At 44.3% G+C, this 17,217-nt stretch overlaps 1 protein-coding gene across 15 annotated transcripts in view; it reads right to left on the reverse strand.

The window, feature by feature from the left end:
- KMT2C (lysine methyltransferase 2C) overlaps window positions 1–17,217 on the reverse strand; it is a 1,799,940-nt gene that overhangs the window by 505,665 nt on the left and 1,277,058 nt on the right. For all 15 annotated transcript variants that reach the window (XM_078663231.1, XM_078663229.1, XM_078663237.1 and 12 more), the window contains one exon: window positions 2,722–4,490. In XM_078663231.1, coding sequence (XP_078519357.1) covers window positions 2,722–4,490 — 1,769 coding nt within the window. The remainder of the gene's footprint in view (window positions 1–2,721; window positions 4,491–17,217) is intronic.

The following is a 17,217-nucleotide window of genomic DNA, read 5'->3' on the forward strand; positions in this document are numbered from 1 at the left end:
CTTTCATTCAGCTCCTGTTGCAGCCTCATGAGGATTGGGCTCTCCTTGATATTGAGAGGCTTCGGAGCAGACTGTTTCGGCGTCAATGGCAGCTGGTTTGACGTTAATAGCGCTTTCAGTCTTGAGGGCCAAGCTGGCTTCGAGGGTTTGGCACTGATGGGCGTCCTCGGACTCGAGGCTGGACGAGGGTCGAGGCCCCAGGAAGGGTCTTTCCTATGCTTCAGGGCCTTGCTTCAGTGTCGACCAGCGCTCCGTGGTAGGTGCACACAAAAATGTGGTGGCAGCTTAGGCACAGGGCTCCATGTCCAATGGCCAGAGGGGAAGCACTCGGTTTCAAACGTGCTCTGGTTTCTGGAACTTGAGAAGGGCTTGAGTATCACTAGTACTCACGCAAGGAATGGTCTTAAACATGGGCTGGAGCTGACCGAGGTGGATAGTGTGTCCTTGGATGCCTCCTCCTCTGCCAGAAGTTATTCCTCCTCTGGCTCTGAGATGTCAGTCGATGATCTAGAGACTGTGCTGGTGTGGTGGGAGGTCAGGTGACTCACCCGATTCCTCTACTTCAGCACCGAGAGGGTCAGCCTCATCTAAGATGTCTGGTATCCCTCACAAACATTTTGACCTTCTGCTGTGGACCCATCTTTTGTCTTGACGCTGACAGATTTTATGCAGTTGAACAGGAGTAGCATTGACTATCATCATGCTCTAGCATGAGGCAAATTTAGCAAATGACGTGGAGATCGCCCCAGGGGTATTTTGAATGGCATGTGCGCATCTTAAGAAGGGCATCTGTTTCATCACCTTGAGAAAGTCTTAATTCTCAAAGGGTAGACTGGAGCATGCAGAGGAATGAAGTGCCTTGATGGCTGAATGGCCCGGTCGCTCGATGACAATGGTCTTAAGATGCGGAACAGACACCGTAAGAAGGACTAAGTGCATGGAAAAGTCTTTTTGGATTGGATAGAAAGCCGCAAACTACATGGCAAGATGGGAACACACAAACGTGTTGAGACTGTGAGAAATGCTGTTTTACGTCCGAACCCGATGGTGGAGAAAATGAGTCAGTGCCCATGAGCATCAATGACCAGAGGAGGAGTCACCAACACCTTGTAACTCAAAAGACCTCTTTGAAGTAAAACAACTGGCAATCGTCCAAGCCGGTATGCGAAGGAGGCACTACAGGTCCAGAGCAGGCTCAACCCAGAAGTACTGGTCAAGCCTTTGCCACCTCCCAACCTTGAGGTCAGACTGAGCAAATAACTTGCGTGGTCTTGAGAAGGGAATCCCCCTCTCACACGTAGATACACTTTAGGGCGTGTAGACACATAGTCTCCCCTACACCCCCACTAGGTAATTTGCACTCACTTATTTTAGGTCCTGAAGAAAGCCAGTATAGTCATAAGGCACTGGCTGAAACATGTTGACCCATTGGATGTGAGAGGTCGTAACTCGCCCCTTACATCCCCTTGCCTTATTTTTAACCGCTGACGGAGGCCCAGGTATTAAAGTCTAATTTTACCTTCGGGTACTGGGACCACCGTTCAGCCGTTTTAACATCACTTCCTTAACTATCTTCACCGCACACTCAGTAAAATACCAGCTCCGCTGTAGTCAGGCGTTGAAGCACACCCGGGGCACGCTAGGTGCCACTGGGTGGGCCCGATGATGAAGCATGCCACCAACTAGGTTGGTGGGTGAGGGCTTTTTGAACACACCTGCTGGGTGTTCACACTCCGTGACAAAACATATCAGAGTCTTCCCCCTCCCCTAAAGTAACTTGAGCTAGTCTCTTTTTTGATTTAATCAATCGTCCAAGCCTAACACTAGATGGTAGGATTATGCAGAGCATGTGTATCTACAACCACAAAGGCTAATAATTTTGTTTGTGAAAAAACGTGTGGTAAGTAGCTCTGGATCCCTGAAGGACTCTGAGAAACAGGAACTGATGTCAGAGCACCAGGGTGGCAGATTATGGTTCCAAAGAAATCACACCCACACTGCAACTAATGCTAAGATGGAGCCAGCACCACCTACCAGAGCAGAAGTACTACTGCTAACAATTTCATATCCAGTCTGGCACCTGGGAATATTCAAAAGTGAAGAATCTCCAATCTGAAGTATTTACCAGACTATCATTAGATTTTGCTACATATATACAAATGTCCATTCTATTTTCTACATCATCACATTCTACTTATACGCTCAACTGCCTAACAAACAAAGCCTACGAAGGTTTGTGCGCATTTGGCCGGCCAAAGAGACCTTCAGATAGAACTGTACAATGGATGAAGATTACAGTGGCAATGTAGTCATACTAATTCAGTGTAATACAAGTATGATTAGCCAATGACTTCTACAATTAATTACATGATGCCTGGATTAAGACCATTTAGACAAAAACATAGGTTACTCAACTTTGGCAAATGAGTTACATTTCTTACAAGGAGCTTTTCAAATTCTAAAGCACTAGTGTACAATTGCTAAACAGTATGAGCGCACTGAACAGATATGTTATTATGGCATTACATAAACAAATGATAGCTCGTGTCAGTGTAAAATTATATTTTTAAAATATGTAGAAAAAAAGTTAATATATCACAGTGTACACAGTATAAAGTATCAAGCACTTGAAATATTCCTAAATACACTAAAGTATCTGACAATAAGGAAGTATTTCAAGACCATTCTATTTCCCTGGTAGCATATGCATTAAATACATACCTATGTTAGGGAAAAATGGCTCGGAACGCTGGCGTATCATAGCTTGCATCTGTCTCTGTTGCTGCTGTTCTTGCCTCTCCTGATCCAATAGATCTTGCAAAAGAAGTGGTTGCTCTTCTAGAAGAAGTGGTCTTTCTCGATTCTGCTGTAGCATTATTTGTTGTGGACCAGGCATCGCACTGGGGCCCAGTAGATTTGCTACAGATGTAGACTGATTAGCAGACTCCACAGTCCCAAACGTCTGACCAGGTAACTGGCCAGGCATAATACCTGGATTTGCAGTTTTTCCCTGAGAGAAGTTACGGTTTGGTCTTGGTCCCATTGTCAATTTAGAGCTTGTTGAAAGCTCCTTTGTTTGTCCTGGGGAGGTAATTACAGTCTGTGAGACAACAGACATTTTATTTGAATGTACTGGTGTTAAAGACTGAGGTGAACCCAAAGGGCATGTTTCAGAGTTGTCAGATATTTCATTAGATGCAAAACCTGTAAGAATTGCAGTGGTTTTAGTGACATTGCCTGTCATTATTACGCCTTCAGTTGTCAGCGAAGAAGGGCCTTGCACAATAGTTGGGCAAGTTTTAGCAGTTTCTGAATTCCGGTCATCAGGTGATTCTTGAATCCTAGACTCGGCAGAAGCAGTTTTCTGATTTAACTCAGTTTCAGGGCTAGGAGGGTTACTTGCTGCACCTGAATCATCCTCATCTTTTTCGTGTTTTCGCTCTTCTTGTGAATTTGGGGTAACCATTTCCGTTTTTAATTCAGTGACATCCATTTTTTGCTGTGAAGAGTTGCCACCAGGTGAATTAGCAACCTTATTTCGCTGCTCACTCTTTTTAGGTTCTTCCCTCTTACTGGACATATCCAATCTTTCATCTACTGGAACGTTAAGATCTAATTCCTCAGTAAACATACCTTTCTTGTCTCCTAAATCAAGCTCACCAGCAGTGTATGCAATTATGTCAAAATCTTCTGATCTGAGAAGGTCATCAAGGTTGGGATCATTGGTCTCTATATTATCCAAAGTGTCCAGCTCGTCTCCCTTTCCATCTTCGGGGTCCAGATTTAGATTCTCCAAATCTTCATCATCCAAATCTTTGACTTCTACTGCATCTAGGTCTTTAACATCTAAATCTTTCACTGAGGGATCATCAGGGTCAAGCTTCTCCTGCAATCCTTCTGCTGCCTGGTTAGAAAGCTGTAGATCACCAGCAGCTTCAGCAGGAAAATTCCGGGATAACGGAACATCAGACAATGTATCAACATGTTCATGCTCCTCTGAACGAAAGGCGTGTGGATGATTTGAAGGCATTTGACTGTGATGGGATTCTGGTAAAAGATCAACATGTAAAGGAACCTGCATGGACCCTGGTAGACTGTGATTATGTCGCATTTGTTCCATTAGCCTAGGGCCTGGGTACTCCTGTTGATGGATGAAACCTATGTGTCTCTGATGGTGTGCAACAGTCTCTAATACATTAGCACCAGGAGGTGGAAAGATAAGTCTAGGTCTTCCATCAGGCGGTCTGTGACGCAACTCAATGTATGCTTGTCCTGATATGTTGTGCTGCTGAACAGGCATACCATGTGGTGGATAATGAGGAGAGTGTCCAACAATGTTATTAATTTGTAAATTATTTACAGATCTAGGCATATTAAAGGGCAATGGTTGTATCTGCTGTGGAGCACCAGGTGCTTGCATTTGTAGTGAAGGTCCAAAGAAACGCTCCTGACCTGGTGCAAGACGATATCCACCACCAGTAAAGGCAAATCTGGAAGAAAAAAAATATTTTCAATTATAGTAACCTGCATTTACTTGTAAGACAACCTGGTGGTCTATTGACTTAAGGCTGATAGGCTGTGGATCCAGAAAGAAAACAAAGAACAAGTTACTTAACATTGTTGACAATCTTTCTGGTCAATACTATCTAATAACAGATTCCTTATCTTGTGGCAATTCCCAAGGTGTCACGGGTGGATCAGTAAACTAGAATGCAGTGCTCCTGAGCCCTTGCAAGTCCAAGCTGATGTTGTTCCTCTGCGGAAGTGGCAAGTGGAGTCATGCATAAGCACCACGCGTGAGGGCCAATCTTTGTTGTTTTCTTGGGCTGTCCGCGCCCTCAGAAGAAGTCTACCTGAAGACTGGCATGACCAGTGTGCAGATCTCAAAATAAGGACCTTTCTAGATGGAATAAGAGCACAATTCCCAGAAAGGAGAGGTAGTAGTCTCAGTGAGGTATCTGAGGTTAGACAGAGTACTGACCAGAAGGAAAATGCTACTTACCAGTATGCATCTGTTCTTAACATGTAGAGCTATAGATACGCATACTTTTGCATAGATCGCCATCTGGTGTTGGGCTCGGATGTTTGCACTTTGTGATTGTAGAAGTCTTTGCAGTCACGAGATAGGTGACTCCTCCTCTGGTTAGTAGTGCGCATGGGTATCGACTCCATCCTTAGATTGTTTTGCCATGAAGGGTGATGGAGTTAGTTAGAAACAGAAAGATGTCCATGTGTAATGTATCTAAGTAAGATAGTTCTGCAACAAATATAGGTGTCCGGGGAGGCGGGTGGGCGTATGCAGATCTGCAGCTCTACATGCCAAGAACAGATGCATACTGGTAAGTAGCATTTTCTGTTCGAGGCATATGAGTTGTAGGTTGCATACTTTTGCATAGACTATACAGCAGTTCCCCTGTTAGCGGTGGCTACCTGTATGCGTTGCAGTAGTTTGAAAAAGTGTTCTTAGTACAGCCTGGCCCACACTAGCTTGTTGTTTTGCCTGCACATCTACACAGTAGTATTTTGTGAAAGTGTGCGGTGTAGACCATGTTGCGGCTTTGCAAATATCATCCATGGGGATGTCTCCTAAGAATGCCATAGATGCCCCTATTTTGCATGTGGAATACGCTTTAGGGGGAATGGATAAGGTACGTTTTGCTTTTTGGTAGCATATTTGAAAGCATTTAACAATCCACCTGGCAATTCCAGCTTTTGATAAAGGGATGCCCTTATGTGGTGGTGAGAAAGCTAAGAAAAGCTGTTTAGTTTTCCTGAAACTTTTTGTCCTTTGAATGTAGTAAAGAGTAGCTCTTTTGGCGTCAAGCGTTTGAAGAGCCCGCTCACCTGGTTGAGGGAAAAATACTGGGAGCTCAACAGACTGGTTAAGGTGGAAAGCCGAAACTACTTTAGGTAAGAATTTAGGGTTTGTCCTAAGAACCACTTTGTTGTGATGAATTTGCAAAAATGGTCCTTGTATGGTTAATGCCTGGAGTTCACTTACTCTTCTGAGAGATGTGATGGCCACAAGGAAAGTCAGTTTCCATGTGAGGAATTGCAATTCACATATATGCAAAGGTTCAAATGGGGAACCCATGAGCCTAGTAAGGACAACGTTTACATTCCATACTGGAGAGGGTGGAATTCTGGGAGGAATTATTCTTTTAAGGCCTTCCATGAATGCATTGATGGGAGGTACCCTAAACAATGATAAGCGTTGTCTATTTTGTAAGTAAGTTGCTATAAGCAGCAAGATGTAATTGTATAGATGTGTATGCCAGATTACATCTTTGTAGATGCAAGAGATAACAGATAATGTTTTTAGTTGAAGCATCTAGTGGATTGATTGTGTTATTGCAGTAAATACAAATCTTTTCCATTTAGCTGCATAGCATGCCCTAGTGGTAGGACGTCTAGCTTCTTTAATGACGTTCATACAGTCTGGTAGGAGATTGAGGTAACCAAACTCTAAGACTTCAGGAGCCAGGTTCAGTTGAGCTGGTTCTGGATGTCTATCTCTCCATGGTTCTGTGCGAGAAGCTTTGGGGGGAGGTGCAGTTTTTGGTGCGGAGCTACTGAGAGTTCTAGCAGTGTAGTAAACCATGGTTGTCGGGCCCATGTTTGAGCAACTAGGATCATTGTGAGAGACTGTTGCTTGAGTTTGCGCACCAGTAACGGAATGAGTTGGAGAGGCGGAAAAGTGTCTGCAAATCTGCCTGACCAGTTCATCCATATCCCATTGCCTTTGGACAATAGGTGTTAATACCTGACGGCGAAGTTTGGGCATTTTGTGTTTAAATGTGTGGCGAACAGTCTGGGTGGCCCCACATTTGAAAAAACGGAAGAAGAATTTGCGGATGAAGTTCACATTCTTGAATATGCTGTTGTTGACCGCTGAGCAGATCCACAATTTGATTGTGTATCCCAGGTAGATGCTCTGATAAGAGGCATATCTTTTGAGGAATGGCCCATCTCCAAATGCTCTGTGCTAGGCGTGATAGCTGCAGAGTGTATGTCCCCCCTGTTTTTGTTTATAGTACATTGCTGTCATGTTGTCCGTCCGAACGAGGACAGTTTTGCCTAGGAGATGTTTCCAAAAAGACTTTGGGGCAAGAAATATGGCTAGTAACTCCAGGTGAGTGATGTGGTGGAGTTTTTATTTGAGGGGTCCACAAACCCTGAATGGTGTGCTTCAAGAGATGAGCTCCCAAGTCGGTGAGCGATGCATCCGCTGTTAGTACTATTTGTGGAACCGGGTCTTAGAACGGCTGCCCTTTGGAAAGATTTTGTGTGTTCCACTATTGCAGAGAGCGTTATGTGCGGCTGTCTACCAACACCAAATCTGTAAGATGACCTTGAACTTGGTTCCACTGTTGTGCTAGACATTCTTGTAACAAACGCATTTGGAGTCTTGCGTAAGGGACAATTGAGATGCAAGAGGCCATCATCCCTATTAACTGCATAAGCACTCGAGCTGTAGAGAGTGTTGCGGTTGAAATGTTGTTATAAGGGATTGCATACTGGCTTTCCTGGCTGGATTGGGGTATGCTAGGGCTTTGGAAGTATCTATTGTTGCGCCTAGATACTGTTGGATGTGGGACGGTTGGATATGTGACTCGGTGAGGTTTATTGTGAATCCTAAGTTGTGCAGTAGCTGGATTGTGTTGTGTGTTTGTTGTATGCAACTGCTGCGTGACTTGGCTTTAATGAGCCAGTCATCTAGGTAAGGAAACACATGAATGTATTGTCTTCTTAAATGGGCTGTTACCACTGCAAGACATTTTGTGAAAAGACGGTACTGTTGTGACCCCGAATGGAAGGACTTTGAATTGGTAATGTTGTCCGCCCACCATGAACCGTAGGTATTTCCTGTGAGCAGATGAATAGGAATGTGGAAGTAGGCGTCCTTGAGATCTAGAGTGGCAAGGAAATCGCCTTGTTGGAGCAGTGGGAGGACCTGCCCTAGCGTGAACATGTGAAAGTGGTCGGATTGTATGTATAGATTTAACTGTCTGAGAAGCGTTAGATGTTCCGTGGACATTGGATGTTGTTTGGGCGGTATGGGGGGGGGGGGGGTAAAAGTAAGTTCCCGGCAGTAACCATACTGGGTAATTTGTCTTACCCACTTGTCCGTGGTGATGGAATTCCAGACAGGTAGGAACTGTGATAGTCTTCCCCCGACCGGAGTCGAGCGGAGTAGTCTGGGGGGAGTGGAGGAAAGGTACTGTTTTGTGGTGGGCGAGTTGTGGGTGATAGAACCACGTCCTCTGCCCCTGTTGTTATTGCCTCTGTAAGTCCCTCTAAAACATCCTCTGATAGGGGAAGTGTGAGTGGGGCTTTTATAAGTGGAAGAAGTGTCTGTACCAGTGGTCTTGGAGGCGCTTCTGTAAGAGGAGCGGCGAAAGAAACCTCTACTAGTTGTTGCTTGTAGAGCTCCCATGGATTTGGCTGTATCTGTGTCCTTTTTCATCTTTTCTAAAGATGTGTCCACAGTGGGTCTAAACAAGTGTTCCTGATCTAAGGGTTGATTGAGGATGGTAGTCTGCACCTCTTGCTTAAAGCCCGATATGCGCAGCCAAGCATGTCTAGGTAATAACACGCTTGTATTAACTGCGCGGGGTGCTGTATCTGCAGCATCCTGGGCACATTTTATTGAGGCGTTCGTGATTAACTTTCCCTCTAGTATGAGATCATTTGGTTTGGTCTTGTAGTCAGTCGGTCAAAAATACTTTATTCGGCAACTTAATGTCTTAAAAGAAAACATTACAATCAAAACAATATTTCATTTAAAAAAGAAGCCTGTAATAGTATTAATTTGGTAGCCAACTCCTAGGAATCCAAACAAAAAAAGAAACTTTGTGGACGGGATACAAAGTGCAAATATGCAAGCAGTATTTAAAAATGTAAAGGGCATGAAAACTTTGCTAAACATACTGTACATACTTTATATAAAGTGCACAGTGCGGTCAGGTAAGCTCGTATATTTAGATGTCACACATTCATCCTCATGATTAAAAGATATAAAATACAGATGAGCACATATATTAAAACATAAAACTACAAAATTCATCTCCAATATACTCCAAAACGAGGAGGACTGCAAACATATCATTTTTTAACAACCATATAAGGTACCAATGCCTTATTCTGCCTAAAAATAAAAACATTTTCATAAAATACTGGATGCAGTAGAAGTGTTTCAAGAGCTAAGATGATCTATAAGATTTAGACAAGTTTTGGGTCTCCTAAAAAACATAAACACCATATAATCAGTTTAAAAAAACCATTTTGTTCCTACACCTAATGACCCCAATTAGGAAACTAGCCATTCCAAAACAAACCATGGGGGATGCTAGCATCTGAAAATACGCTAGGGCTGGCCTAACTTGTGCAAAATTGCAGTTCCTAAGTAATGGTAGGACACATTTCTTATGTAGGGGGACATAATAATCACAGAAGAAGACATAGTGAATAATGTCCTGTTCTGAGAAATCGTCACACTGACAGGGTTTCAAGGTGCCGGGTTTCGAAAACCCCAGAGGGAAAGATAGGAGCCAATGTGCCATTTGCAGACGGAATCTTGTTAAAATAAAACGATGGAGAGGTTTACCAAAACTTAATAAATAGGGTTGGACTTGGTTGTCCAAAAATATTATGGCATACCGCCTTACAGATGGTTTTTACAGCTCTTTATCCTCCCTCAGGCCCTGGGCTTAGACAAAAACTGTAGTCTTATATTTTTAATAGCAGATTTGTCAATGGGTTTGAGGCTTAAAAATAAGTCAGGACGACCTAGCCAGGCTGTCAACTCTTTTAAATATCTAAACCAGGGGATATGTTTGGCTCTATCTAGTGCCAAACAATCGGTGATTATTACTTGATTTAAATTTGTAGTGGGACTTGCCCATATTCTCATCCATCTCATTAAAGGAGCCACTGCAATCTGATCTGTAATATATCCCATCCCTAGCTCCTCGTGTATTATGTAGGTGGCGGTGGAAAAAGGAACGGCCAAAATCTTACATAAAAATTTATTTTCCTCCTGCTGAACCAACCTCCCCTCATGGTGTATCCCCAGATGTCGCGCCATAGAAACGCATTTTTCTTTGTATATCTTCTTTAGGGGCGCAATCGGTTTTACCCCTACTTTTTTTTTGCTAAATTTCATGTGGCCCCTGCCGCTCTTGCAAGGGTATTCTTTTTTTTGCATTATTTGTGGTTGCCAAGACACATTTTCATCAAAGAGTACTCATCTGGACGATGTTGCATGAGTTTTTCAAGTTCATCATAGAGAGCCCTGTCGTACCTTGCAAGTAAAGCTTGTGAGTTAGCAATGCGCCAGAAGTTTGCTGCCTGGGACGCAACCCTTTTACCTGATGCGTCTAGGAGCTTTGGTTCTTTGTCTGGTGGAGGGGAATCACCTGTGGTTTGGGAATTTGCCAGTTTGCGGGCATTTGCACTACCAATGAGTCCAGAGGGAGTTGACCTTTGATACAAGCTGGATCGCTTGGATCTGGCTTGAATTTTTTCTCAATCCTGGATTAAGTACCCTAGCCCTGACCGGATCTTTAAAAACCTCAAGGGCATGTTTAATCATCCCCTTTAGCACAGGGAGAGTATTTGTAGATTTTTGTGGCTGGGAGAATGTCTCTAGTAAAAAATCTTCCTCTAGACGGTCTGAATGGAGTTTAACCCCATGGTATTGTGCAGTTCTACTTATCAGTTGCGCAAATTCTACATTATCATGGGGGGGGGGGGTCTAGAGGGATATACAACTGGCTCAGGAACATCTGGGACATTGTAGTCCCAAGAGTCATGAGGTGGGGTACTGTGTGTGTCATCATCAGTTTCTGTGTGATGTAGGTCTATTCCCTCATCCTTACCCCTATATCCTCATCATCCTCTTGTGGTGTAGGTGAAAAAGGAGGCACTGGAGAGTGTGCTGGAGCGGGTATAATGTTTGCTGGTTGTGGAGGTGGAGAGAGAGGCCTCATAGGTGAGGTTGATGAGTTTTTTTTATCTTGGAGGGTATCTCAGGAGTTTCTGAGGTGTCCAATTTTCTCTTTTTAGGTGGTATGGAGGTGAAGTGGCCAGTAATGGGGTCAATATGGAGTGTTTTTTGCTTAGGATCGGGTGAATATGGATGGAAAAGTTCTTTGGATCCGCTTTTTGGGCGCCGAGGACTTAGGCTCCGAGTGGTGTTTTGGCCTGTCTTCCTTAGTTTTAGGAGGGGTTTTTGTCTCCTTTTGCTTAGGTGGAGTTTTCGACTCCGAGAATGTAGTTCTTTTTTCAGCTCCGAGGACTTGGGTTGAGTTTGCTTCGGTGCCGAAGAGTCCGTTACTTTTGGTTTTGGTGCCGAAGATACTGGGGTCGACGGGACCTTGGTTTTATGTTTTGGTGCCGAAGATATTTTTTCGGCACTGTGGTGTGGCTGTCTCGATCCCAAGCTGCCTGAAGGCTTTGGAGCCAGGCCCGGAGGCGGGGCTTCTGAAGACTTGTCTCGGCGTCGACCCAGACTCAAAGGTGAAGGTGTTACCGGAGAATTTCGTTTTTTTGGGGCCGAAGGTGTCGACGTCAGTACTCGCACTCTGTTGACCTGGGGTAATCGTCTGGTCTTCTGAGTCCGAATCGTAAGCTTCGGAGACGCTGACCTGTTTATCTCCAGTCTCTGGTTCTGGATCTTCGGTGCCTGCCTCGAAGATGTCTCCCGGAGCCGAAACTGTTGATCCGGACATTTCATGATGTTGAGCTCGGCGATCGCGTATTGTTTTCTTAGACTTGAAAGAGTCACATGCCTGGCAGTGTCGACTCTTGTGTTCTGGCGAGAGACAAAGGTTGCACATCTCGTGGAGATCTGTGTGTGATAATTTAGCTCCACACTTGCATTTTTTAAATGGAGGCCTTTCCATATGCTGGTTGATGGCGCTGATCGGCTCAACGGTCCACGTCAACGACTGGACTCGAAAAGTTCTGTGGAACTGGATACGCGTCGAGAGAGATCGATCGGTGAGAGTTCAGCGTTTCGAAGGAGAATCGAAACAATGTCGACCCGGAGCGCAGCAAATTACATCCGAACCTGATGGCGGAAAAAACAATCTAAGGATGGAGTCTATGCCCATGCGCACTACTAACTAGAGGAGGAGTCACCTATCTCCTGACTACAAAGACTTCTACAATAACAAAGTGCATACATCCGAGCCCAACACCAGATGGCGATCTATGCAAAAGTATGCGATCTACAGCTCATATGCCTTGAACAGATAGTTACCGAAGGTAAGTAACTTGTTTGTCTGATGGATACTTCTAATTGCAGTTTCATCACCTCGTGAATAGATACAATGGAAGTATCTCCCCAAGTGGTGGGTCTGTGGACTGGTTCAACTCAAAAAGACCTGCAGGACCAAGCGGGCGATAGCCCCTTTTGCCAACCTGGATTTCCATGCAGTAGTACTTTGTGAACCTGTTTAAGGACACCCATGTAACAGATTTGGATCTGGTAAAATGAGCTTGAAAGCCTTTTGTAGACGACTCCTTACGCAATGCTTAGCAGATATAAATGCAGAGAATAATGCTTTGGAGATGCCCCGTTATTGCCCCGCTTTGTCCTTTTTTCCCCTTGGAGAACATCACAAAGAGCGGATTATCCACCCAATGTTCTATGGTGAGATTATTTAAAAGCTTGGTGCCCCCTTACGTTCCGGTCAATGGAGCGCTTCCTCCTTCTCAGAGGGGTCAGGCAGAAAAAAGAACACCAGAAGGGTGATAGCCTGCCTGACCTGAAATTAAGGGAGCACTTTTGGTAGAAAGGAAGCCTGGGTCTTCAACACAAAATTATCCTGGGAAGAATTCTGTGTGCGGTGGGTTAACAGAAAGAGCCTGCAGCTCACTCATACGTCAAGCCAACATTATGGTGATTAGAAAAATCGTTTTAATGTCAAAAGTCTCAAGGAGCAACTATGCAGCATTTCGAAAGGTGGGAACATCAAAAAAAGTGAGCACTAAATTTAAGTCCCGCTAAGGCATCACAAAGGATTTAGGTGGAAATCAATATTGAAATCCTTTAAAAAACATCTCCTCACAGCAGGTGACTTGTATAAAGAAGGCAGATCCTGCAACAGAAATAAAGCCAAAAAAGCTGACAGACTTTAACAGTGCCCAAAGCAAGCCCTTGGTGGGCCAGGGGTAAAACAAACGGCAAAACTTCAGACAACTTGCCTTGTAGGGGGTCAATTTGGAAGGTGCCCCACCAAGCCACAAGTTTGTCTCAACAACTAGCATAAAGCAAATTCATAGAAAACTCGGCAAGTGTGCCGAGACGACTGCTTTGTGAACACCCGAAGGGCACATGTGAGGCAAAAGGGAGCACTGCTAACTGAAATTGCTCCAGGTCCACTGTGAACCACAGGACACTACTGTGGGCCTACAGGGCAGGGATATGGAAATAAGCATCCTACAGATACAAGCCCACCATCCAGTCTCCAGGTTCAAAGGCTGACAGGGTGTGGGCTAGCGTGATCATCTTGAATTTTTCATTCTGCAGCGAGGCACTGAGAGGGTGTTGAGATCTAAAGTAGGATAAAGGCCTCCATAACACCCACCTCCTACTTTCGATACCATAACCATCTTCTCTAGTCCCTTTTGCCAAAAGGGCCAGCACTTCCGGCTGCAAGACAGACAGGTATGCTCAGTCGGTGGCGGAAGGTGCGGTGAGGTGGAAAGAAATGGGGCAGCATAGCAAGGGTGTACAATTTGGAGGACCCACTTGTCCAAGGTATTGGCTTGCCACTACCGGAGGAAATATCAGATCCTCCCTCCGAAAGGGTGGCTGTTTGACAGGAAGGACACTCTTAAGCGGTTTTGCAACTGCAGCTGATAGAGGGGCAGAGGATTGGGCTGCATGGCGACCTTAATGCCCTGGGCATGGTCTTTGTGAGCTGCGACCTCAACCATGAGAAATGCTGGAAGGTCTGCTGGGCTGGCAGAGGGGCCTGACATTGGTGATACTGAAAGCCCTTGACCCAGCCTTGGAGGAGGTGAAATTGCTGTCTCTCTTAAAAGAGTTCTAGGACTGAATCTGCCTTTTTGACAGAAAGGCGAGAGTCATTGAGTGGCATCACTCAACCTAAGCAGACTGTTGTTTCCAAACCACAGCGAATTACAGATTTAGCTGTGTCGCATTCATCCAGGATAGCTTGCGTCAGGGATATCCTTAGGTTAACTGAAACTGCCAGCAAAACTTGGGCCACTGTCTCCCATAAGGCCTGAGAGAAGCCGCCTGGAAGACAGCTGGTGTTTACAGGCCGCAGAGTAAGGCTTGTGAAAAGAAGATATGCTCACCAAAAGTCTCTATCCTTTGAGACTCACAATCGTCTGGGGGGTGGATAAGGTGTTACAATTAACATTATGGGTGGATGCCTGCACTACCAAACTCTCTGATGTTAGATGTTGTTTAAGGTTGTCAGGGTCGCCTTGTGCCGGATGATGGCACAGAGTTACCTTGCCTATTGGCTAGCGGTCCAAAATATGGCTTCATCCAGGTGCCCAAAGGGAAATCCGTGAGGGCTTTGTTGAAAGGCAATAGCGGTTCTGTTGGTGCTTGACCAGGCTGTAGTACCCGTCTTAACCTCCACAGTGGGGAGTTGCACATCCAGTACTTATGCCACTCTCAGCATACCATAACAGTAAGATGTTAACAAGGGGATCATGCACTGCACTATTTATAGATTAATTCAAAAGTCCAATGAATATTGCATATTGCAAAATACAAATAAACAAATATAGTAAAAAAGAATTAGTGGAAAAAATAATTTGTCAGGGTGGTAAAATTTTCAGCAAGCACCAAACACCAGCGTGACTAATAGTCCTAAATAACACAGTCAATAGTAGGGTCACATCAGTATTGATTCACTATTGCAATAAGGTAAAAAGTCCTGTGATTAGCCAGTGGTAAAGAGATCATTCAAATGCTTACAAGCACATTGTAGAGGCAAGTAGCAGAGAGGTCTCAACATTTCGGTCTCGTTTTAAGTACTATGTGAGACCATCCTCAGGATAATGTTTAGAGTAAATTTAACCCCGATGTTTTGATAATACAGTAATATAGAGGCTGTGAAATTTCACCAGCAACTAAGAATCTGTGGGAATATATTTCACAGTATTCAGTGAATCGGACATACAAAAAGACACCAAACCACAAAACACTCTTACAAAGAACTCACCACAATGTAACTTTAAACTCTACCAAATGTTTGATATAAACAGATAAGTAATTTAAGACTACAGTTCTGCAGCATTCGTGGCTAAACCACCATCTGCATAACAAGAGTGAAGGAGAAACTTTCTTAGGTGGCAGGGACCAGTATAAGGCAACTGACATCTCGTATTTCTTCATAACAATTTTGCTCATTAAATTGGTGGACAAAATCACACCCCTCATCAAAATTATTTTTATCTGAGTCACTGTCAAAAAAGATTGTGATAAGCTTGGGCCCTACTGTGTGGTAATGGCAAAGTATCAGAATCGTTATCGAATGACTGTGATCAGATGGAATAAGGGCGCTGCCTCAGTTGAGGTCATGATTTGCCTGAAGTATTGCAAATCCTCCTCCACTAACACCAGCATTGATTCAAAGGAAACCAACATAGCGGGTAGCGCCAGAATCGAAGATGGCACCAGATCCGGAGCTGAACTCAAGGTGGGTTAAAGGGGCACAGCCAGTGGACATCTCGCTGGAGGCCACTGTGGATCATTTGGGCGCTAGAGGGAACCTTTAAAGTGCTAACTATGCACAGAATTGCCTCCTTAAATGACTCCACATGCTGTGAAGTATCCAATGGACTTGGAAACTAGGGGGTGCATCAGGACAAGACTCTGGATTGGCTCTAATTAAGATTAGAAGTGAGACAGGTTGGTGAGTTTACATCACACTCTCTCTGGAATTTGAGAATGGCAGAAAGTGGAATATTCCTGCTTGATTTTTTTTATGCTTCTTCTTAGATGTGGGATTCATCTGGGCACAGTCATCAGAGGGCCTGGAATTGTGCTCTGACCCAAGGAATCAAAATCATACTTTGTGAGGGTCTGTCACAGACATGTTTGCGACAGTTTCTACATGACTTGAACCCCGTTGCCTTTTTTTGTGTGAGAGGGTGGGGCAGGGAATTTCATTACAAGACCGGAGGCTACCATTATGCTTACATCTTTTAATTGCAGACCAAGCAGCCGCATATGTCACAAAGTAAAAGTTCCGTATTAGAACACTACAAACCAAACAATAGCAGTAAGCACTAGGCAATCAGCCTCTTTTAAATGCGGCTCCAAGCAGATAAGTCATATCCCTTTTTACTCCTACTCTTATATGTTATAATTGTTTGTGATATGTTTGTTTGCTGCTTAACCTGCTTTGCTATGTCCGTAGTTATTTACCAGCTATTGAATTTGGCATACATTATTTTATACTGACTCATCTGTTCATTCTTTGTCGTTTTTTCTTTGTTTTCGGTTACCCGACCTCCAATTTATGGGGGTCGGCTCCCGAGTTTACTTATGTTTTGTTGGACCCTAATTGTCCTTACTGTCCCTTACTGTACTCTAGGTTTACCTATTTTGGATGACCTTGAACATTTTTCACGCGCAATTTGTCTCACGCGCGTTACATTTGCGCTCTCGGTTCTTCATTTTGACCAGTTTCCTCATGATCCTTCGTACGTTTTTTATCAACCGATCCTTCGTTTCGAAGGAGATTTATGTCGGAAACAAGATTAGAGGAATGTACCTCGGCGACGCTCTCGTAACGTCGCGCGTTGCCAAGGGTCATTCCTCTTCACTCCTTAGCAACAGCTGTTCGCGCTTGAGCAGATTTGACAGTTTGACTCAACGTGGGAGCATCTGCCTTTCTCCCCTACCTGCGTGGCGATATTTTGGGCCATATTCTTAGCGTTTGAGCTCTGATTATATCTGAGCTTTAATATATAAACTCCTAATGACTCTCGTTGTTCGTTAGGAACCTCTAACCTCTTCCCCCCCCCCCAGAAGCCTAGACATCTACTCCCTAGAGGGAGAATTATAGATTAATTATTTAGGCAATATATTACCCATCGTCAGTGGAGACCCTTTATGGTTCACTACTGGCACTATATCGATAATATTTGTATCATCTGGAGTGGGACACAGGAACAGGCACATGCCTTTGTGGGCGAGATCAATAACAATGATCGAAA

The sequence above is a fragment of the Lissotriton helveticus genome, chromosome 10 (assembly GCF_964261635.1).
Source record: "Lissotriton helveticus chromosome 10, aLisHel1.1, whole genome shotgun sequence".
Taxonomy (NCBI): Eukaryota; Metazoa; Chordata; class Amphibia; order Caudata; family Salamandridae; genus Lissotriton; species Lissotriton helveticus.